Genomic DNA, 25,850 nt, shown 5'->3' on the forward strand with positions numbered 1-25,850 from the left:
GACTATGAGAATATTGAATACTATTACATAGTATGTACTTACTTGAGCATTATTTTAATATTCCTAGGTCATACTATTGTTGTCTATTGTACAGATTTTACCAAATACAGTTTTTTTTTATAAACAATAGGTGTAGTTGTTAAGTTTACCGACAATATTGGCAAACACACGACTGTGACTGTAATAATTTGAATAAACAAAAAAAAAAATAATAATAAGCTATTATTATGTTCATTTTTTCAATTGTTATCCGATTTTTTTGTGTGGTTTCAATTTATAAAAATACATGAAAACGTTGGAAAATTAGAATTTTTACCATTTTTTTTTTACAAACCTGGTAATGTTTCATACAATTAATTACAATCATTATCGTAATTAATGTTTCACTTGAAATAAGTTCGACATTAATTTGAGTAGGTGAAAATAATATATTATTGATAGTGTTCTAATAACTGGACAATTCTTCTTCAGTGTACATAGTGAATAGAATACTTACTCGATTTAGGAATAGTTTTTTTTTGTGGAAATAGTTTCTATTTAAATTTATTAATTTATATCTTTATATATATATATATTTATAAAACAAATATTATAGTGTCCATCTAGGGTTTTAGTGTTGTTCATCATTAGTATAAAAATGTATGCAAACAACAATCATCTAGATATTACATGATTCAATTAAAAGTCATTCGAATAATTTTCAAACATATTATTTCCATAGTTTTAGATGTTTAAGTAATTATTTTTTAAAACATAGTTTTATATAAATATAATAGACACTATATATTTTATAAATTAAATAAAACCAGTAAATATAGGGTAAACGACGTTTTTTATTTGAATGAATTGTGTACCATTTTTTTCTCCACTTACTTTTGATTGTGTTCCTAATTGAATTATACAATTAGGTAAATTATTAAAAATATATTATATTACAGCTAAAATGTTTATTGTTTTTACAGGAACCCAAAAAGCGATCGAAGTCGGTAGAAATCAACTGAAAAGACCAATAGAAAGAAAAAAAGGAAAGATAAATTTGTATATTATTATAATTTTTTTTAAAGAAAAAATAGTATTTTTTTTTTTATAAAAATTAACTAAATTAAAGTAAAACTATTAAAAAATGAAAAAAAAAACAACAATGGATCGACGTAGACGCATTCGAATATTGAAGACGATAAAAACAATAATAATATTTACATAATAAAATAATAACGCATTATGATATGGAAAGCAATCGTAACGGACAAGTGTATGTAAAAAAAAAAAAAAAAATACAACCTAACCGTTTAAATCACAACAATAAAAAAAAGTTTTACGTTTCTATAACTCGACAATGATAAAATTAAAATGGAAATAAATATAGTAATATTAATAATGATTAAAAACCGAAATCACGTATAGATTCTCGACAGACAACACGATAATAATTATTATAAAAAATATATGATTTTTGTCGGTGTTAAAAGAATAAGAATTAATGATTAGTAATTAAATATAACACACAAGCGGTTTAAATAAAAAACAAATATGGCTATTTATACATATGTATATATTATGTTACACAAGCGTAATAAAAATATATGGATAACGTTTACCCGTCGGGCTGCTAATAAAACAATAACAGTGTTGAGTAAAAATATTATATGTACACGGCGTACCTTCGAACACACGCTTGCGATGCGTTTATGCCGACCAGGACAAATAAATCCTACAGAAATCCTGCCCCTGTACAACTGTAATCCGGCGGTTAAGTGCCGATGGTTTAAAACAATAATCCTATAACTATTATTGTGCTAGCAAAAGGAACAGGGTTTCTTGGATTCTGCACTGGGACCGCTCAGCTTGACCAAATCCGGATGGTCCGTTTCGTCGGAGCACTGTCCCATCATCGAATTGATCAGAAACCTAAATACAAAAATATCGTTAATTTTTATTTCATAGTGTTTTCATATAATGTGATCTCAATTTTCCACAAATTTGTATAAATTGTAATAAATATATTTCATTAAATTTTAACTTCAAAATGGTTCAAAATTGGTTCTCAACTAGTCATAATTTTTAGTAAATTCGTGTTAATTATTCTCCCCTCCCCCGTTAGCTTAACTGCTCATCTCACGTTCCCTTTATCCTTCCCTCTCCTTCCTTGTTTCCTACCCTCCCTATAAATAGTGTTTAATCTGATAAATTACTGCATGGAATCGTTGACCATCAGCCCGTCTTTGGCCGACGTCTCCGTCCAACCGATGAAATTGTTCTCCTTGTAGAAAGATTCAATGTCCAACTGATCGATTTGTCTCTGCGGCAAGTCGCACTGAAACACAATAATTAAACTAAATTTAAAATTGTATTTCCTTTTTGTGTCTGGTACTGGCAACACAGCTCTGTCCCTGTGCTTCGTGTACAGTTGTTGTATAATATACACAGGAACTCGCTTCCGTTAGTTTCACTGTCATTAAAATCAAATTTACCTGAACCTTAATATTTTGCTGAACAACAACATACTGAACTACTGGTCAACATCCAGTTTTGAAAAATTACTTTTAAAGTTCTTAAAGATAAAGGTTGGGAGGAAAGGTGAAATGAGGTATTATCCAACCACACTCCACCTCCTTAAGGATTAAACTCTAATAACTTCAAAACCGGTGGGTGACCAGTCAACATTGCCAGAAAAATATTTCTTTTTAAAAAAAAGAAATTGAACTAAATACAAATGTTGCCATTTAAGTTTAAATAGTCAAAGCGCTTTGGAAAATACTAAAAATGGTAAAAATTTAGTTATTTTATGATAATTTAATATAACGTTAACAAATATATCAGCCCAAAAAAACTATGTAAAATTTGAATTGTTTACCCGAAAAATGAGTGTCTTACGTTAATGGGATTAAAACGGTCCAATTGTTTGGCGTTTTATATCAAAAAATCTGTCAAAATTTCGAATACTTAGCTGGGTGGTCTGATTTAAATCCAGAACGATTTATTTGGCCACTCTCCTAAGTTATGTCGAAAACGAATTTTTGCTATTTTTATGTAAAAAAGTGCTTTTTTACTATTGCGAAATTTCTAAATTTAATTATGTTAATTACAAGAAACTGACATTTTTAAACGATAACCCGTTTCCTATATAATCTAGTAAAGTAGTAAAAGAAGAATAAATTATATAAATTTAAAAAACAATACCTTGAAGCTTATACAGGTTAACCGGAAAATTACTTCACACGGTCATATATGCGTTTTGCATTTTTTAACTTTTTTAAAATCTTTGTAACTTTTTCCGATTGATGTTTTGAAAAACGCATACTAGGTTCTTTTTTTCAAATCTTGTCCTCTATCTTTTTACCATAAGTGTTATATCTCTAAAATCACTTTGTTGGGTAGTAGTTATTATTAGTAATTATTATTTAAATTGTTTTGAGTAGAAATGTTTTACCATTGATAACCGTCGATGAGACATCCTCTCGAATGAATCACATGGTATAAATAGTTATTTGAATTTTGATAAAAAATAAATACACTCTAATTAAAATATTATATTTTGTCGAACCTAGTTCGGTCTAAACTTATTATTGTCGAACAACGTCATTGAGATTTTCGTTGGTCCAAAGATAACGTTAATGATGATTTTTTTTCGACGAGTCAATGGCATTCCATTATAATATCGTTATACAGATTAACCAGAACCGGTTAAGATTATACAAATATCAATAATTATTAACAGACAGCGTCATAACAAAATACATTGTAGTCTTAATCTTTTTTTTCCCAATCACTTGGAGGATTTTTTGTATTATTATTGCCTTTCAAGGCTTAAAAAACATAGTTTTCTGGTATTTTCCATGTGCGTTCTATACACGTTTGAATAATTATTTAAAAATAATTGTAAACAGTTTTTTGGAAAAAAAATATTTCAAAACTGGTCCTAGAACTATTGTGAGTATTTTAAGTTAACTATTTTTTTTACACGCAAAAGAAAATATTATATTTGTTTTATAAGTGTTGTAAACATTAGACCTTCATAAAAACAAAAATATTATATATATATATTTAGTGGTTATGTTATACTGTCTATATACACATATAAACAGTATATAACATATTTATTAAACATATTATTATACATATAAATTAAGTATTTTTACTGGTATTATTAATTATAATATTATCAAATGTAGATTGCTAACCAAAATGTTGATCTTATTAAGAGGTTAATGTTGTCTATATTTAATAAACTGGTTATAATATTTTTTTTTCTAATAAAATAACGTTATTGAATTTATTACAACAATTTTTTTTGTGGGACTATAAATCATAAATATCCGCATTATCATTTAGTCGCATCGAGTTAAAAATAATGTAGTTGGTGAATAAAAATATAATTACAATAAATAATATCAACAAAGTGATTTAAGTCTAAATTTCGACTACTCAGGATGGTCTGTTTTCAGTTCTGTATAGATATACGAATTCTTTGGCAACTTTACTAGGTTATGTAAGGCATAGGTTTGTTCTTTTTTGCTTTTTTTATATAAACCAATTGGATTATAATATTGAAAAAAATGCAAATTAAATTGTATTGACTACAAAAAACCAACAATTTTTTTTTTTTTATCAAATATATTTTTAATAATTTCAGAAAATCACCGTCGTGGTTTGGTCAGTTTCAAACAGGGTGGTTATAGGCAGATTTAAATCAAAGTGAATCGTTGAAGTGCCAATCTGAGGGTTGAGGGGTTAAAAGTTGAGACTCTATACGATATTATATTCCTGTGTTGGACAAGTGTGTGTGTGTATAACGATTATATTAGAAAATTATTGGTTGACACGTTTATGGGATAATCGCCCACACAAACCTGAATGACGAGCTAGCCGGTAGACTATAATATAGCCCACGCCGTTAAAATACCGGTCTTATTATTTTGATCATGAACAGTAGATGTTATATAATATGGGTCTTGTAAGACGTGTATAAATATATACATATATATATATATATATATATATAATATATTTTTAAATGTTCTATTCACCTTGTTTCCCAGCAGCATGCACGGTATGGGACTGCCGTCGGGTTGTGTGCACTTGGCGTCCACGTCCTTTTTCCATTTCAGAGTATTGACAAAAGAATTCTTATTCGACAGGTCGAACATGATCACACAGCCGTGAGCATCCTTGTAGTACACCCTGGTCATCCACGTGAATCTCTCCTGTCCTGCAAACCGTCAAAAAATGCATAAATAAAATCTAGAGTAGGAATCCAATAAATTTTATTTGTATTTAAATTCTTAAAAAAAATTATCCAACTGATAATATCGATTGAAAATTGCCTTTAACTCAATTAAACAGAACAATTATTCTAATCGAGTTGTAATTAAAACTAAAAATTAAAAAAAATATAATATGTACACCTAATATAATCTAATCTAATATATAATATTTATCTACTTGTAAAGGTTGAATTTATTATCATGAAACAAAACTTATTTTTTACAGTAACGATTTAACTTTTATTTCAATTTATTCGGATCCAGTTGCACGTGGACTGATTCCCAATTGATAAATACCGCCTGTTAGTATTTTGTGATAAAAAAAAATCATCCCAGGTTTGAGTTATGAACTAATAATAATATTATAATATTATTTTCTTGTGCACAGAATTTGTTGACGGTGTCATCGCCCCACGACTCCACGGGATACTTATGAGTTATGAGTATCACAATACAAGTACAATTTTATTACAAAAATATAGTATGTAGTCTTAATTGTAAATACATTATAATACAAATAATTAACTACACTAATGACTAGAATTTAATATTAAATAACCTACATTAGTATATTATTATTTATTATGATAATAGTTATTAATTATTAACTTATCATCATCGTTTTCGCGAGTTTTTGATTATTAATCAAAGTCTTACAAACATGTTTGATCAGCCTTATCAATAAACAATTAAAAGTATAATATACCACTCATGTGCTCGAGCTTGGTAGCAAAGTATTTACACAAAACTGGTTGTCGACTAGTCTAAAGTTTAACTAAATTATTCTTCAACTAAAAAAAAACTAATTAAATATACACGTTAACGTTTAAGTTATACAAATTGATAGAGCTCTGGAAAAAATAAAAAAATAAAAATTTGGATATTGAAAATGTTTTTATTGCTATTATTTATAGAGAAAATGTGTGTGTTCTCCTTAATGAACCACCCTGTACAATAATTATCCGATAACTCGGTTAAGTTAAAACGAGTGAATCAGTCGATCCAAACACTGTTTGCTTTTGGTAGTGTTTACTTAGTGTTTGTTAATAACTTCATTATTATGTAATGGTCTATCGCATAAACATAATAAGTAGATCATCGAGTATTGCCTTTTTTTCTTAAAAAAAAAAAAAAAATATCTACTCTAAGCGAGTGGTATTAAACTAGTTCAATAATAAATTATTATAACATACTTCAATTGACTTTCCATTTCTTGGAGATTTATCGCACGACATACTAGCGCCGTTAATAATATTTATAGTGTATTTTTTTAAATAAATCAACCTATATGAATACATTATGAAATGTTAATAATATCTGTTTGCATATCCATCGGAAAACCTCGGTCGAGTAGGTACTTATTTATTAACGTTATGGTAATGAATCAACGTGGTCGGTTTGAGGACACTTTAAACGTCGTTATAATACAGCGCTAATAACTATAATATGCTAAACAATTTATGAATATTAATTATGGGGACAATGTCCGTCGAAGATCCTTGACTATAATTTATTACGTATAAGAATTTAGTTAAGTGCCTGCAAAGTAAATAACATGCCACAATCTAGATTTTCACGGCATTTTTAGTTTTTCATTTTATCGACTAAAACTGAAATTTATTTAAGTACAGATAAAATTGCAAAACAAAAAAAAAGCAATCGAGTTTAGTTTGATTACATAACTCTACAATGAAAATACCGTAGAATGCTAATAAGTGGTTAAAATAAATGTCGAATTAGTTCCAAATTGGTGTAGAATATTCTTCAGCTTAAGTTCAATCTATAAGCGTTGACCAAACCAAAAAAAAAACTATCATAATCCTTTCCTTGTAGAAGGGGTGGACATTTTTTTCATTGGTTTTCTTTTTTGAGCAAAGTTGTAAGATTGCATGTATAATTTGCTCAAAATCTATTTTTGAATTAAGCAAAACCTGCTTAGACCGTAGGAAATTTTTAGGCGTGAGTGAATCAATCAACAGGTTCTTGGAAATATTTTAATTATATATTCTTTATAATATATGTTGAGATATTATAAGGATGGCAACGGCTTATAAATTTGCATTGGCAGACTATCGACCCTAACCGTACCACCACCCCAATACTAGGGACAACTTTTTTAGCACATTATTGTCATTCGGTGGTACAAGACTTTAATCGATATTTGCATTTTTACCATTACAGATTCAGCGTCGAAGCGGTTTAATCACTTTAAGTTATACACTAGATTATACAGGGTGTACGTCCATGGTGTTTTACCTGCTATGTCCCACAGTTGCAACTTGATGGTTTCCGTTTCGGATATTTTGATGATCTTCAAGGCGAAATCCACACCCACCGTGCCCTTGTACTCGCGGCTGTAAGAGTTTTGCACGTACCTCTTGACAAACGCCGTCTTGCCAACCGTCGGGTCTCCGATGATGATCACTTTGAACAACTTCTCCGGCATTATGGGCTCTGAAAGTCAATCAGTAACATCACAATACATCCTACATCGGTGTAAGTATAAACGATTTCTGGCACAAAATAGTATTTTCCAATTACACACCCGAAATCTAGATTAATATGGTCTAAGGACATAAATTATTATACGGAGTGATCCGAGTGACGCAACACTCTCAATTTCTAAGAAAATAATTAAAAATGTGTAGATTCCCTTTTTGAAAACATTTTTGTTCATATCGTTATGTTACAATATCATAAAATCACTAAGTAGATGTTTACCTTCTTTTAGTATGTATTTTTCACAGTGCTATTAACTTTTGAAACTCAAACGGTGACGTCAACGTTTACTGAACATTTTGACTGGTCGATAACTTTTTTTTGAATTATAACTTTTAAAGTTATTCAAGTTATTATAGTATTGTCAAAATGCCCAGCAAGTTATTCTTAATTTAATAAGTTACAATACAATTTGTACGTTACCATAACAGTTTCAAGAGTTGTCGAATCTCTAGAATTTACCAAAAAAATGTCAATAAGGTTTAGTACTGTAAAATGTCTTTAAAAAAAATATCTATGAAATTGTAATTGCTTCCAAAGAAAATCAGCGTCTTGCGGTAAATGGATCAGATTGTACTGCGGTAAATGGATCAGATTGTACAGCGATTAACCATGTTTTGGTGTATACAGATTTGCAAGAACCAAAGTTTTTTTTTTTCTACTACGGTCTCATTATAATCAGTTTACTAATTATTATGTTTCCCACCAAACGGTTTCCAACGAAACATAGTTTAACTTATCATCATTAGGAAAAAAAATTGTAATTTCTCATCGAGGGAAATATATTAAATTGTGTGTTTTCATCCAGAGAACATTATCTAGATAATCGATAAAAAATCAATAACATTAATTATTCAGATAAAAACCAGATGTTTGTTATGTTTTAGCTTCGGTGGTTAGCTGTTTTATTTCCTATTTTCTCTATACTGGTACGATAGTTATACATAATACATTACAATGATAGTTAACATACAACACTTAATATGTATGACAATATAAAATTATATTATTGAGTGATATAAATAATATAGATCTAATTATTTTTTAATTTACGAATTGGTCATTTAAAATAAAGTAATTTAACGGAAATATTAACAAATCAACCATTTAATTAATTGTTCACAGGTAACCTTTGTTTATCTAAGACAGATAGACAGTCTAAACAATATTTAAATAATTTAACTAAAAAAACAACACTGGCAACAATGCTTTGTTCCTGTGCTTCGTGTACAGTTGTTGTATAATATACAGGAACTAGCTTTAGAAAATTATTATAATAAGTCATTCGAAAGGAGGCCCCTTCCTCTGTTCAAAAAAAATCTATTACCCGTTTTTAATAATATTTTATGGTAAACAAAACAGAATGATCGCTTGAACGTTAGACACCATTTTCATAAAATAATATATTTAACTATACTTTTAAATTAAGAATGATTTACTGAAAACGTTAACTGGTCGATAGCTAGTTTTAAATAATAATAATTTTTCAAGTAAGTTTAAAATATTATTAAAACTGGTTGCCGACCAGTCAAATTATTCTTTCTATTTAAAAGCGACTACAAAATTTCAATAACTTTGTCTATTAGAGTGTCTTGTGTTATAAATACCTAGCAGGTAGTTATATTATAGGGCGAGTTTGGGTTACTCGAATCAATGGGTACCTACATATGAAAATACCTTAACATATTTTATACCACCAACTAATAGCCATTTTATTACTTTATGACCACGATGATAATATTATTATTACTATTATTATAAACGTTCAACAATAGCGGCTGTGCCTCGTGTGTAGATCCGTCTATTATCATTACTTTTTTTTATTTGCTGGAAAAAAAAATATCACAACGTGCGTTCGGGTCTAAGTACATCGGCGTGTGTGTGTATTTATTATTTGATAATTCCAACGTGCCTGAGATACGGGTTATAACTTATACATAGGTATAGATTAGGTATACAGTATTATTAAGCATATTATAATATTAGTTGCACACAATATTATTAGCCACGTGAACGCGACGATGCAGCAAACACACGGTTAATGTAGGTGGTCGGAATCATGTGAAATATTATATAGTGAGCGAAACAACGGTGAGCTACAGTGTGACTAGACTGATGAAATTTCATTTCTCTGGTACATAATTATTTTTATCACGGTCTTACAACCAGGTCTGGGGTGTGATGTTTAACAATTTTCATAATTTTTACAAGGGCTCATATTGTGGGAAGAGCTAAAGTCGTGAAATGGACAGTGCTAGTAGGTGTAGCCACGAATCACAGAAAAATTGAACATCACTGCGGCTATTTCTCAATATGTCTGTTCGGTTTTTTTATTAACCCTAAGATTCCATTTTGTTTATTCAGTGATATTATTATCATAAGAAAATTCGAATAACTTATCTGTATTGATCCGTACAGTTGATAAGGAGTATACACGTGCAGTGTTTACCGACCTATATAAAAGTATTTATTTTTATCTAAAGTGGTCACACTGTCGCTCGCCTTCTTGATTACTTCGTTGCATTATAATTTGATGTTAAAGATCTATATATATATTTTTTTTACTCTACGGGTTAGTGTTATTTTTCAGGCCATGCTAGAATTAAATACAAAGGCGGTGAGTTGTTTTTTATATTAAAGTAAATTTTAAGCGTCCGAAAGGAAATTTATTTTTTTTAAACAAATTTAAAGCGTCGGACTGGTTATTTTTTGTTTGTTTTTAAAAGCTTTATATTTTACCTCTTAGTCGAAAATCGTGAACGTCACTTTCGGTATCGCTATTTTCCTTGGTGGTCGAAGAAGATTTTGATTTGCGGTAACGAACCGACGATTTATCATGATCGTTTCGGTACTTATGTTGATTTAATTGCGTTTCGCCGTCGATCGCGAACTGTGTCTTTAGCAAAGACGACATACCATAATAATTTTACAACAACAGAAAAAAAAAACCACGCAGAAAAAACTTAACAATTCAAAATATGTTATTTTTAATATTACTAGTTTTTGATTTTTTACTTAATCGCACACACGTTTATGTAGAAACTGAAACAGAAAAAAAAACACACATAAAAACTGAGGTATTTTATTTCTATTTTTAATGAATAGCATTTTTTTTTAGTTTGCAGAGTTAGAAGTTTTCAGTTGAAAAGATGCTATCGATTTACTACAACTAATGGTCAAGGCACACAAGTTTAACTAGTACATAAAAAATATTTTTATTTTCTTGCTTCGAACATGCTTTGAGTATTTTGAAAATATTTAAAATTCCTTATTATTTATTAATCAATAATTTTATTATTTCGGATAGTTACATTTTTAATATAGAACATAGGCAGTGTAGTATATAGTTTGAAAACCAAATTTCTTAATATATTTCTGGCATCATTTTAATAATTTTTCTGCGATCTGAATTAATGTCAAACGATAGAAAATACAAATAAGTTAGCAAGTCACACAAATGTAACCGGGTTACATAACCTTGATACATATTATGTCTATGACAGGCTTGTCGGTTGGATCGGTGGTAACATCCAAAACACGATGATAACTGTCCGAGTTAGGTCAGACAACAAAATTATGTAGTAATCGTTTTCTACCAACTTTATGGATTTCATTAGACCTCGACTTTGTTCTACATTACCCTAATATGCGGTTTATATCGAATGTATGTATTATATTACAGTAATGTTTGCAGCTATGGTCACCCATCCGAGAATAAGTATATTTGTCGTTACCGCGAAACCTTCCAAGCACGAGGTAGGTGCAACCGGAGTTTATGTTTTTCTATTATTTTAATTGTTACCTAACATCAATATTATGTGTATTATGTATTGTGCACGTCACGCAGGCGAATAGTAAATATTCATAATAACATTCATCGATAACATACTGTTTGTTTAAAAGCAACAACAACACTTGATCTTTTAAAGCGGTGCATTGTTTAAATAGTATTATCTGTTCTCTAGAGTCTAGTTTGTTAGAATACGGATTAATAGTATGGTGCTCAAATTCTTCAAATTGAAACACCGAAAAGGAGATTATTCCGCTTTGATATTAAATAACAATGACTACTGTACTTCAAATTCTGTTAAGACATATCTCAATCTAAATCCGTTGTCTACCTGTCAAATCAATACAGACATTACCTTCGTTTCAAAATGAATAAATAGCAAAATTCCCTGTTGCCCATTTCTAGAACTTATTTCCTTCGACATACCTCAATACAATTCCCGAACATGACCCTCTATCCATATCAAAAACCGTCAAACAAATTATGGTCAAAATAAACCCCTCGAGAGGATTCCGAGGTTGGGAAATGAGTTTACATATTATTTTGGTGTAGTATATAAATTGTATTACATTATGCGACAAATATCTTACCAAATGTTCATTGTACATCTATCTACTGTTGTAATATTTTTTAGTTATCTTATTACTGCTGGTACTCGAGCCCATATTATGGCGTTTATATAATGTTTAAGTGCCGAAACACTTAAAACCCTCCACGACCGTTTACAGAAAAACAACGTTACACGTTATCCAGAGATTATAATATTATCATAGTATATTCAAATGGCGCAGACACGAATCATTAATATGCGGCCTATTACCTAACAGGTGCAATTAAAAACAAAATAATTACCGTCAATGACGTATCCCAAACGATTATTATGAAAATGCCACAGGTAGTCGTCGTTCCGTAGTTGATGTTTTTCGAACATCGACTTAAGTTTTAATAGGTGCGACAATTTCAGGGTTTGTTTTGTTTATGCGAGTGGAATTTGGAAAAATAACTAGGTACTAATGACATGATATTGAGGATTTCCAAGATACAGCAAATAGTGGATAATGGATACACTCCAAACAATATACCAAATATTCTAATCTATTATTAAAGTGTTAACGTTATGTAATATTTCCATTGGGTCAAAAGTGGATTACCAAATTACCAAACATACACATGTACACCAACACTTCTGCCGGATAACCTCTGAACTGAATATGTCTCAACCAATGAGCTAGAAAACAATAATAATGATGTATAGAAACTAGGCTAGATGCAAAAAAAATAGAATCAAGTTCCAAATCAGAGCAGGGCAGAAAAAACATGGTGGAAGAGTAAGAAAAAAACAAATTTTAATCATCGGGCATGATACGGTTCCAATGTTCCCAATCGTGAAAATAACTACTTGATTATTGAATGGAATATAACGGAATTACTTAAGAAAAGACAGCAGATTGGGGTGAGAAGATATCACAGGTCGATGCGAATCTGTAGATATACATCTCATATGAAATAAAAAGCATTGTAAGGACAGATAGTGTTTAGAATTGTATTTTTACTATTAGGGTGAATAAGATTAGGGTTGATCGCCTGTCTTTCTTACTGATTCATTGTTAGCGAATCGACAACATAATAAAATAACCAACAAAAGGAAAAAATACAACATTGTAAAAAAAGTACCTTCTCAGCGATCCACATAGAAGCTAAAATATATTTACTGGTCTTGAGTTGGGTCTGTTAACGCCGTTGTCAGGATCCACTATACAATAAGCAGCTCTGATACCTAAACCACTTTGCTACTAGTGCATCAAAGCTGTTCACATATTAAACTGTTTTTAGTATTCTAGCTAGTATAGATCTTCTAACTATGCGATGTCCAACGGTTTTGCCTATTTTCTCGACCACGCCTCTTCGTTCACATTAACGCTCTCTGTTCACCAAAAACAGGAAAATACCTATACTGTGCATTACTTGATATTCAGTCCGTTTAATGGGTTTTACACCTCTTGAGTTTTTTTTTTTATTCAGATCTACCCACTTCTTCTTCGGTCTACCTCGACCTGTGAATGCTTCTTTTTTTTTGTTGAAACATGCTCAAACCATTCAATTATGTCTTCTCTCAGTTGTCTTGCTATTGGCACAACCCCCGCAAACTTCCTTTTAATATACCTAGTCCTTACACACATCCGGCTCGACGTTCCCATTGCACTAACTTCCATGCATAGTTGCTGGCCTTACGACTTTACCTGCCTGGTAAGAACATTTATTACCGAGGAAAACAACTATAATATAAATTTTATAATTTTATATACTATGCTTTTTATGCTCGAGTATACACCTCATTATTTTCGGTTTCAGTTAGTTTACTTTTCTGAGAAATAAAGCAGTTTTTATCGTTGACATTGTCGATTTCCTATAAAACCACCATTGTATGTCAGGGTAAGGGAATACTCACTGTTTTTAATGAATTCATCAAAACTCGTTATTCATCAAAATTTAGATCAAGTATTGATGTCTTTAAACAGTGCAATGAGGGAAAAAATTATTATGGTTAGATTTATGAATGAATATACAAATTTTAACTTCACATGCTAGCAATACATCATTCACTGTCCCAAAAATAATTTGAATAATAATAAATAACGTTAATATTATATTACGTTAAAATGGTAATCAAATTAGAAACACTGAATCGTGATGTTATTGAATCGGGTAAGATAAAATTACAGTGAGCTGCTGTATCTTTGAAACTAGAGCCGTTCTAAACTAACCGATATTATTTTTAAAAGAAGCGCACCAGACATAAATTATTAACATCCTAAAGTAGGTCTGAGGTTCTCAACCAAACAAGAGTAAACAGTTGTTACCCTAAGAGAAAGAAAACATTAACAGTAAATAAACATTAAGCACTAATATTGTTCCCCAAACTTAGGCCATGCTTTGGACCTGACCTAACATTGGATTGATAAACGTTTAAACGCCACAAAATGTCCAACAAAAAAATTGTTGAAAATTTGAAAATCACTTACCTCTAAATTTGTGGTCTAAAACAAAAACCAGGTAAACAAGATGTGTAATGTTAACGACTCAAACGACCTTCAAAAAAAAAAACATTACACGTTAGATGTAGGTACAACAAACATGACCATTTTCTAACTGACCAGTTTCACCTTTCTTCGGATAACCTTGCTAAGACAATACGTAAACAGTATTACAATATATTAAAAAATAATAATAATAACGACTATAACGTAATATATAGTTTTTTATTTAAAGTAAAAAAAAAAATGAATTTTGTGTAAACGAACGCAGCGTGGACGATACTACTTTATAGCACATTTAATCACTGACTGCCGACGCTTATTTGATTAATTTTTTTAAGGATGAGTTGGAACAACCAACACTAATATAATATCATGTATTTATTCTTATCGGAATGACCTAAAACTGTACTATTATAATAATTATAAAGAACACCACAATCAAGGTTACATAAGTACCGATTTGCAACTATAACGATAACGTGTGTTTTCCCCGTATGATGAGCAAAAATCTAGTCACAAGTTCTTTATTCGTTGAAAAAAAAAATATCATGTTTTACTTCCTACATTATTTTTTTAATAATATAAATATTGTAATATTATGGATTCAAGGTGTCAAGGATGTTTATTTTTGTACTTTTATTATTAGAATATTATCGTTAAAATAATTTATTTAAAATGGATAAGTATGTTTCTTGTTACTTTAATCGTTTGTTTTTTTTTTATTATTATTATTATCATTATATTTATAATCGATTATTTAAATAGCTTTATTTTTACATAGAAAACAAAAACCGGAATTATTATATAATTTCCTTTTGTGTGCAAGAAAAACATTGAGATCGGTTCTGAACTTGGTAAAGAAAATAAAACACACAACTCTACTTTACGCCTGGTGTGGTAAATGCCATTTGTAAGGTAGAAATAGGTTTATCCTGACCAACATGACCCTGACAAACCCTTAACCTAACCAGACAAAACCACATTTTTTGAAAATATGAACTCAAATCTTATACATAATTAAATATGTATTTTTTTTTTTTTAATAAAATTTGCAAAATATTCCAAAATATGATATAAATATATCTCATTTTCTTAATTATGAAAAAAACAATTTTTTCCCTATCAACTCCATTATTTAAATGACTGTGGACATTTAGCACTGTGTGAATTTAGCACAGTGGACGCACTGTGCTAAATTATACTAGACATTTGGACGTTTTGAAAATTGTTTAAACGCCATGTTGTAAGATTGGAAAGACCGAGGCCGGATATGATCTACGATGGATCTGTTGCTGATCGACAAAGGCTTCAAAAATAATAGTACAGACGTTTTAATTAATTTAAAACAAGCCGTCGACAAATAATTGCAAGGCTGGCGGCGACTCGTGTGAAAAAAACCTACTTGTTTAACACAGCCCAAGGCTCTGAAGAGTTCATTTGATTATGACTGAATATCGAGGTATCTCTCTCGACCCGTCCAGTTTGGATTATTATTATATATCATGTTGTAACGGTGAAATGATAAACAGAAAGCCGCCTTATATGTATGTTTTGATGATAATATCAAACCGACCCAATCGATTAAGCCACACAGTGTGTGTACTTAACGCGGAAACCTTCAATTATCACTATTATAATAACAGACAACTGCCGTTGTAATATTTAAACACCGATAAGGAGAATACTGTAGACAAACACATAATATAAATCCGGTTTTAACAGTATATTTTGTAGAACACATATAATAATAGTATGTTCACTTTTATTTTCTCCAAGTCTTGAGATTTTCAAAGTGCATACTTCTCAAGTAATAATATTAAAAAAAAAAAACACAAAAACATCACTTGAGAAATGATTCATAGCAATCTCCAAGAAATCCGTATGCATGAATATTTATTATTTATTTACCTCGATAAGCGCAATACTTGGTTACACCACAAAACGCAATCGTATCCAACATAATGCAACAGTTGCATATTACACTAAACAAAAAAATAACCCATTCGTTTCGAAGAAAGTAATCTTACATACTTAGATTTATATTAAAAAAAAAAAAATACTGTCCTCGTTTTTTCTATTTTTTAGGAGAATATCAATATATTTTTTTTATACGAATCAATCAACAAAAACTATATTAAAATACATACCTACAATGTTAGAGTTCTGATATTGTTGGTGTTAATCATAGAACTCTTCACACGTTAATAATGCACATTGTTCAGACAACGTTTGATAGATGACAATTCGGAGGGTTTCAGAAAGGGGAAAGGTGCTTCCGGAGTAGACTGGAATAATATGATTTAAATTAGAAACGAATCATAAAACACATAACGCGAGACGGTTGTTATTTCTATACGATACAATACTGTAGTCTACCGTAGGATAATAGTAAGTATCATATTCGAAAAAAGGGCTAAAGGGCTTACCCCTCCCCTCCACTATATGTCATTTTTTAACATCAGAGTTACAAAAAAAAATATCGTGAGAAGGTTTTAAAAAACGTCGTCCATAAATTGTTCAAAACGTGTCGGTACAATATTTACACTGTTTCACAAATTAAAAAAAATTGTGCTGTATTAAAATATAGTAGTATAACAAAATTCATTAAAAAAAATTGTATAAATAATATGATTCTCTATAATATTTGGCTCTACATTAAAAAGACCTAAAATACTAACATGTAATTTAGTTTTAATTTTCATAAGATTTTTAAAATAGTATTAGTCCTTCTCCATTTGGAATTTTTATTGGATAGTATTATTATAAACCTGGGAAGTTTTCATTTCAATAAATAATAATCATCTGCAAAAAAAATGTATACTCAAAAAAAGGTTTTAAAATAAATTTGTTCTGACTATACTAAACAATAGTTCAAAATTGTCAACAAAAACATGATCTATTAACTTCAAATCATATCTTATTTAAATGCATTTTTATGAATATTTAAACTATTTTTTTACATAAACATTTTTTAATTTTATAACTACATAAAATCCATTATTATAATTTAATAATAAACAAATACTAAAATTGAATTCTTTTATTATGTACTCAAGCAAAAAAGTATTTATTTAAATTGTATTATTTAAACAACTTTTGAACTATTATTTCAATTGTCAATTCTTATATAAATAAAAAATATTTAAATTGAAAATATGTTTATTATTTGGTTTTTTTTTTGTTTAATAATGCCGATTTGTATTTATTTTAATGTGTGAAATAAGAAAAAGTATTTCAAAACAAAACTTATGTAGTATCTTTTTAAAAAAAAAACGTTAACAAAAAACCGCAATTATTCAATTAGTCTGCAAAATTAAATATCTTATCGGACACGAACCGACTAAAGCAAAAAAAAAAAATCTGTCTTTAGAAGGCGATGAAACGTTTCTGTTTAAATTTAACTAAGTACGTTCTCATTACAACATAACGATACGTTTATCACGAGTGTTATGAATAAAAGGCGTTCTAACATTATAGGACATAAATTATAATGGTACGAGATTACATAATTTTAGCAAACGTTCCGACGGTTTTTTGCATCTCTGGAACCTTGTTATAATATGTTAAACGCATTGTTCTCTGAAGAGAAGTCAAAATGAAGAACAAATACCAATTCATAATTAGAAGAAGAAAAATGTATACTCAAAAAGCTAATCTATGAAGACCAAGAACATAATATTTACAGCACTGTGCAGATAGATTAAACAGATAAATTATTACTTATTTTCCCTTTCAGATTGAGCGAAGTCAACTTGAATAATTATTTTTCGAGCGGAGTCGACTGTATAAAATATGAATTGTAAATGTAAAATATTTATACATTTTTTGTAGATACAACCAATTTTTTTTTTTCACAGAGTGGTGTAATAATATTATGGCTTAGATGCGTAGAACATCAATGATGAAATACTTAATTATACCTTGTAATGTGCAGTTCCAGGTCACACTCATTTGGCTAACGTCGTAACTGAATTTGGTTGCTGACTACACCGATATTGAAGATATTATACAATTCAAATGGACACCAAGATAATATGCAAAGTACATAAAAAAAAAAACATGTTGAAAGTCCGTTTGTTCAGTAGAACTGTTGGCGGGGCTTTGTCGGTTGAGCTTCTCAGCCATCGAAGTTAATATATATACATATAGAATTTATAGTTTTATACCTGCCCAGAATGACTGACATAAATATAACAGCATAACTGCAGTCTGCAACATAATGTTGACTGATTACACTATTTGCCCACACCAACAGCTACAATTATTTGCAAGATATTCACAAATATGATATAATATGTGCTAAATATTTCTCATTTTCTTAGTTAGGGAACTAAAAGGTAGTCATTGTAACAACTGTACAGTGAATACTACGATGTTAAGTCTAAGACGGCTGTGAACCGTGATGGATTTATTTGGTTTGCTGATATCAGTACAAGTAACAAAAGTAGACAAAACGTGTGTACACAAAATGTGTAAAATACCAAAAACGCTGGTTCTCACGCACCCATTCGCCTAAACAGATCGAAAATGGGGTTAAATATGATCTAATGTATGTTTTATGCTATATCACACTGATCTCAATACTATAATATAGGCTTATATTAATATGTTTTTCGGTTTTTGTGTATAGGTATATTGTTGGTAGGCAATACTCGTGTCACACAATACCGACCGTATTAACGACACCCGAGATGAAACATAATGAAGTAAACACACTTCTATGGGATTATTTTCAATGTGATTAATGAGAATTATATTATGTATGTGTGTTATATAAATAAATGAGGTGAAGACGTGCAAGTAGATACTGCTCTACAGTTTCAATAATGTTATGTTATTATTTCATTAAAAAGGACAATATCGTTTTACTACGACATTGGATACTTTTAAATTAAATCAGTGCGAGTACATACCTATCCCGTATACAAGGTGATCCGTTTAACGTATAAGGCACTCGTTTTCTTTAAAAAATAATTAAACATTTTTGTAGTTTTTTCCTTTTGGAGATATTGTAGGTAATTGATGGCCTGTTCCGGCGAGGTGGAATTCTTCAGTAGGTAAGAGATATTGATATAATTTTGTTAAAATACTCAAACATTGAAAAAAAAAAAATATAAATTGCTATTACCTTAAGAGATGTTGAGTGTCTCACGGTTACAGGATCTCTCTGTACACAGCTAACCAAATCTTCCATTAGATTAAAATAATAATAATTACCATACACACCGTTATTTTTTAGTCATTCTCAACAGTATGCATAGGGTTAAGTATAAGGAATAAACACATCATATATAATAATCACTATTATGGTAATTTATACGGTAGTTAATATATAATTGTTTAAATCCAACTGGACGAGATAACGTATACCTACCTAAAAAGTAATCATTAAAACAGTCGGGATGTTGTAAAAAATAGGTTTTATTTAATAATTTAAACGTCGTCGTATAAGACAAATGGATGTTTAAACATTTTATTTACCAATAAAAAAAACACTCTTCCCCCCTAAATGCCTTCTTGTCGGGTAATAACAGTGCCGTTAATTTACGGTATTTTATTTTTCGATTTCAAAAAACAACTTATATTATAACTTATGAAAAAAATAATTAACTTTTAAAAATAATGAATTAAGAAATAAAAACTGCTCCACATTGTATGGTCGATCAGGTAATAATGATTGAAACAGTAGAATCAGTTCGAAATTTGTTTGGGATATTTGTCAGATATAAACCTATCCTATCTTCATGTAAAAGTTAAAACCAACAAAAAACAGTAGTAGAAACTTGTTTTACTTAAGTCTTAAACTTATTTTTATTTAAAAATAAATTCAAAAAATAATTACAAATAAAAATCAATTATAAATAAAAATTGGTTTCAATAAATATTTAATTTTTAACTCTAATAATTTTATTTAAATAAAAATTGAATTAGTGAAGTGAAAATATGATTTAAAAAAAAGTTCAAATACTAAAATCAAATTAACAATTGTTGTTTATCTAGTAAACAAAATGATTTCTTTTCTATTGTACCTACTGCATATGCATCATAATACTATACAAATGAACATTATGTAGTTATTTAAATGCCAAATTAATTAAATCATTTAAATATTATTTGAAGTTCTAAATAATAATATACTTCAAATAACTTATTATTTATATACTTAATTATTGAATCAGGACGCTAAATGAAAATTGATTTTAAACAACTAATTTTTTGCTAATAATTATCATTTTATAAAAACTGGCCAGATTTGATATTTAACAAAAAAAAAAATCATAGAAATAGTGATGCAATGAGAGTATGTTCTCTAAACTGCATATTTTATGTCTACCCTTATGGGGTTTTTTAAATACTTAAAAAAGGATAAGACCTAGCCAAATTTTCTATTTCTCTAAACGACACCTCGGGATTGTGTTGTGTGACCTATTGCTGTTTCAGCCAATCTATTTTGTTTTGTAAGACTGATCAGTGATCACAAAATATTTCTCCACCTTTTCTTAACTAATCCAAGAATTGAGTATATAAAATAAGTATTGCACAATAACGTGAAATCTAGTTTGCAATGTATTATATAATGTTTATTAGAATTAATACAATAAATACATTAAATAAATTATAATATCTAATTGAATATTCTAAACGCAGAATATCAGCTAAGGAATTATGAACATCATTGACGGTTTGTTTTTAACACCGTTTTATTGTGTGTTTATATTATTGACGCTTTAAAATACATTGTTTTTTTTTTATATCAATAATAATAGTTCTAAAAAACAACATGTGTGTGTGTATTGAACTCAACCAGGTTTGTGTATCCTACACGGAAACTGGCGAACAAAGAAGAATCGTACTTATGTCGTAAATTGATTAGATAATATTATTTTACAAAAACAAACCTATTTAGATTTGAATTATTATTACATTAAATTGATCGACATGAAATATCAGTGTGCATATCACATACATACATATTTATGAAATGCAATGGATAACGGTATCATATTGATTTATGATTACCTATATGGATCACGATAATATATACATTTACCAGGAACTATATATTATATTAAATCTCTATCTGTTTTAGATCCGATTGCCATATGAAATTATTACCAGGAATCACGAATGGCGTGTATTTTCCAGGTAATTACCATTGTTAAAATAAATCTTTTTATGTTTGCACGTTAAAGACAATCCAAGCCAAGCATACAACAAGAAAGTCGTTTGGCTAATTATTATACAGGCTACAGCTGATGTTATTTTTCCTTCGAGTCATAACCAGAGATGACATTATTATAAATGAGACAACAAAGACGGGTTACAATGTACAGTATAATTCTACTAACTGAATTATATTTTATCCAAATAAACAAGTAGACAAATGGTTTTATAAGGCACACGATAGGTTCAAAAATGCGATTGTTTTTTCATTGTGACATTTTTATGATTCACAGACTACTTATAAAATATACATTTTAAACGATTGCTTTAATCTTGAAATACCACTCTGGTAACTTACATACTTTTATACTTTTTAATTTATTAACGAATTAATATTATGCAAAGGCAATTAAGTATAATTTGACCTATTCCATTAAAATATTGTAATATCATTTGATTGCGTTTCGATAGTGGTATGGTAAAACAATTAAATATGTACTTGACCAGAAGGTTACTTCAAGTATTCTCGGTAACCACTAAGACCGGTTGATTTGGCGCCAATTTCCTTAACGTTTTAAGTTTATTTAATACTTGAAAAATCATCTTTTTTCGTTAGAATACTCGAAAAGAGTATATTTATTGGAAACTTTTCAAGAATTACAGTTTGTTATTATTACCATACTTAGCTTAAAGCTATGGTAGGGCAATATAAAATACAAAATCATGAAAAATTGCATTGCCACTTTACCAGTAATGTTTGTGGTCGCTTATGAAATTTCATGACAACAAAATTATATAGTGAAAGTTATATTCAAAGTGTTCAAATTGCATGCAACTATTATTATTGTCGACTTGTTAAAACGAATAAATACAATATAAAACTCTACTGAAAAGTAAAAACGCATTTGAATTTTAATTGGACCATAAACAAACAATGATATGATAAATTTAATTAGGTACCAACCTAACTTTATTATAATCTTATTTCGTTGTAACTGTTAGGGATTCTCATATTATGCGGTATTTGTAGGACTTGTGAAGTCCGACAGTAATGAATATCGAATAATGATATTTTTACGGTTAATTAAATTATAATAAAATTTTGTGGGACTCGTGGTTTTTAATTCGACAAGGTTTCCATGCAATAAACAACGTCCGGTTTCGAAACCGGCATGATAAAGTTTAATAAGATGCAAAATATAATTACTATTATTCAACCAAAGGTGAACATTGACGGTGGATGAACAAAAACAGACATTTCAGTAGTTTAGAATCAATTACAGACAATATTGTGAACATAACAGTAATAAAAAAAAAAAAAGATAGCCCGTTCTGAAATTTGCACGTTTTAATGACAAGATTGGATAAGGTTAAAGGTATGAAAAAATTAATTTATTAGTTTTGCTTTCAACAATATTATAATATTAAACGAAACGTTTTCAGTTTGTTATTACTGAACTAGGTAGTTAAATTGTTATCTACATCAAGTATTGCAAATTAACGACTTGCAAATAATAAATTATGTACAATATAATATTTTATTTGTAAATAAATTTCTTTGACTTTTACCCGACAATAGGATACTAATTTATTATACAAAATTTGAAACCAGTTTAGGGTTTGTGGGAAAAATCTTTTTTTTCTTGGACTACTTACAACATATACTATGAGTTCAAAAAGTAAATTTGAGAAAAGATTAACAGTGACAGCGTGGAGAAGGCTCACATTAGTATTTAGGGGAAAATCCCATAGATTTTTTTTAAATTTTTGGTCAGTGATATTAATACTACTTTTTGAATAATAATATCTTAATCGTTTTTTTCCCTATATTTTTTAATAAATTTTATTCAACTTACTTAAATATTAATAAAACTAAAGTAACATGTTATTTAAACTATCAAATGGGCATTGTATGAAATTGTAGAATTTATTTTATAGTTGTAACTTGTATAATATTTAATAATAAAATTTGCCAGGCACCTATGCAGAAAAAAAAACCGTATTTGCTGTCATGTGTAGACATGTTACTTTTATAAGCAAAAATAAAACTAACCCGTTGAGAAAAAAATTATAATGTATTGTTATATAACCGTCGTACACCGTTAAGTATCGAAATTGTCGCCATATTGTGTAATGCGAGATATGGTGCAATATTGTAAAAAAAAATTGTTTTTTAAATACCCATACTTAAACATTGGAGTTTTTAATTTGTGTATAAATATCCAGTACAATTTTTCCAGTCAGATTTATTACCAAACGAACGATGAACTATAATAACTTATAAGATTTTACACGCATTGTGGAATTTGTTGTAAACTCAACACATTATAAACACATTCCTAACTGCAAAATGTTGCTAGTACTTGTTAAATTTATCGAAAATCATTTACCTCTTGACTTCGACTCCTTTGATCACTACTTAAACCTAAGCTCTCTCTCTCTGTCTCCAATAAACTAATCTTATACAAATCCATAATCAGCGCCGCTATGCAGCCTTCGAACAACAAAACTCTTCAGGCGTTTCATAGACGATCTGCTTGCGACCAATAACCTCTGCCCTTTGTTGTTACATCACTAACAAGAATTTACACGAAGACCTAAAAATACCTATACACTTAACCAGCCAAGTCTCACTGCTTGAATTTTCATTCTAATCTAAGCTCCCTCAATCTAATGTCTTAATAAAGCAACTATCTTCGCCCTCACTTCCTGGCAATGCGTTCAGCAGACTCAAAAGAAAAAAAGTAAATTTTGTATACATTAAAATTTTTTTTTAAAAAGTAAGGTTAATGAAAACTTGTTAACGAGGGAACTCGATAGACTAGCTTTAATTTCTTTAAATTCTAATGACTTATATTATTGAGTCATACACTTGAACAATTACCGAATACTTACTAAAAATGAATTAGCTATAAACGTATTTATGCCTACAACTTGTGTGTATACATTTTTTTTTCACGATTAAAACTTTACAAACGAGATAAGGTTAGGATGTTAGGTGTGTACCGTTGTGTTAATAATTTGTGAACAGAATATAATATTGTACAAAACGGCCATCTGTTAAATGTATCGACAAAGTGTTGCTTCGGCTAAGCAAATCGGTTATCTTTCTACCTGCTGGTTTACCGCGAATGGCTGTACCTAACCATATTATAATATACAGAAAAAAAAATTAGGCATCGAAAAAAAAAATTGTTTTCCTTTCAAACGTTTCCCCAGCAAGTGGAAAATCGCTGTCATTTGAACTATTTTTTTTTTGTAAAAATACAATAAAGGTTAAAGTACTTCACCTACCGAACGGCGTGTGAAATTACACATTAATTTTCTTATTCCCACCACCACCGCCGCGCCGCCGTCACTTTAGATTCAATTTGTCAACATTTAAACACAATATATTTGTTTCTTTTGACTAGATTTCTATACAGGTAGGTACAGAGTACAGTGATAACAGCTGTCGGTCTGGGCAACAACCGAATTTATTTTTATTACCGGTCAATACTGGATAAAATTATAATACTAGAAAAACGTTTAATCGGCTGGCCGACTATTCAACAATACGAAATATGCATAAGGCGATAATTATTTTTAAATTTATAATTAAAATAAACACAAAGCATAGCAGCTGTGGGTACGATAAAAATGATGATATGGTATTATTTTGAAAATAACGGTTGGAATTTTTTTTTTTTTGGGGGTGTGGGGGGAAGGAAATGGATTCGTCTATTTTAATATATATTATATTATATTGTTTTAAAAAAAAGAAAACAAATCTATTTTAATTTTTAGCCGTTACTCACCTGCGGTTAGTTCAACAAAAATACAATAACAATATCATGACGAATGGGACGGTCGAGCCGGTGCTGTTTAATGTTGTTCGGTTCTTCCAGGTAAACTATTACAACAATATATATATTAATATTAGGACGTATTGTAATTATAATAATAATAATAGCCAATATCGCGCGATCGAACGGCACTGATGTTTTTTGTATTTTATTTAAACGATAATGAAATAATAGTAATAATGGTATATGATCGGATCGCGACGAAAACGAATGTCGCCGAACCGGTGGAACGCACGAGACTGATGTGCCG

At 29.4% G+C, this 25,850-nt stretch overlaps 1 protein-coding gene across 2 annotated transcripts; it reads right to left on the bottom strand.

Moving 5' to 3' along the window:
• Positions 1-1,501: 1,501 nt before the first annotated feature.
• Positions 1,502-25,850, bottom strand: LOC126836681 (ras-related protein Rab-7L1-like). 2 transcript variants are annotated; one of them, XM_050570286.1, is made up of 7 exons: positions 14,709-14,893; positions 14,577-14,643; positions 10,503-10,805; positions 7,521-7,718; positions 5,028-5,209; positions 2,193-2,314; positions 1,502-1,908 (listed from the first exon to the last, which is right to left on the bottom strand). In XM_050570286.1, exons 3-7 carry the CDS (start codon positions 10,675-10,677, stop codon positions 1,797-1,799), a joined length of 789 nt encoding a protein of 262 aa, XP_050426243.1. In that variant the 5' UTR covers positions 10,678-10,805; positions 14,577-14,643; positions 14,709-14,893; the 3' UTR covers positions 1,502-1,796. The 2 variants fall into 2 exon arrangements, with proteins under 2 accessions (XP_050426243.1, XP_050426242.1); XM_050570285.1 differs by lacking the exons at positions 14,577-14,643; positions 14,709-14,893 and adding an exon at positions 25,553-25,850.

This window comes from Adelges cooleyi, unplaced genomic scaffold (assembly GCF_023614345.1).
Source record: "Adelges cooleyi isolate 19-005CV unplaced genomic scaffold, UGA_ACOO_1.1 ACOO_flye_CR_arks_rails_tigmint_CR_PRNA_247, whole genome shotgun sequence".
Classification (NCBI taxonomy): Eukaryota; Metazoa; Arthropoda; class Insecta; order Hemiptera; family Adelgidae; genus Adelges; species Adelges cooleyi.

What these genes read in the sequence shown, in the direction of transcription:
- LOC126836681 (XM_050570285.1), bottom strand. Translation starts at nt 10,677, where the DNA reads ATGTCGTCTTTGCTAAAGACACAGTTCGCGATCGACGGCGAAACGCAA. An exon ending in GCATGCTGCTGGGAAACAAG is followed by an intron (nt 2,315 to 5,027) that starts GTGAATAGAACA and finishes ATTGTGTTTCAG; the next exon opens with TGCGACTTGCCGCAGAGACA. An exon ending in ATGGTCAACGATTCCATGCA is followed by an intron (nt 1,909 to 2,192) that starts GTAATTTATCAG and finishes TTTTGTATTTAG; the next exon opens with GTTTCTGATCAATTCGATGA.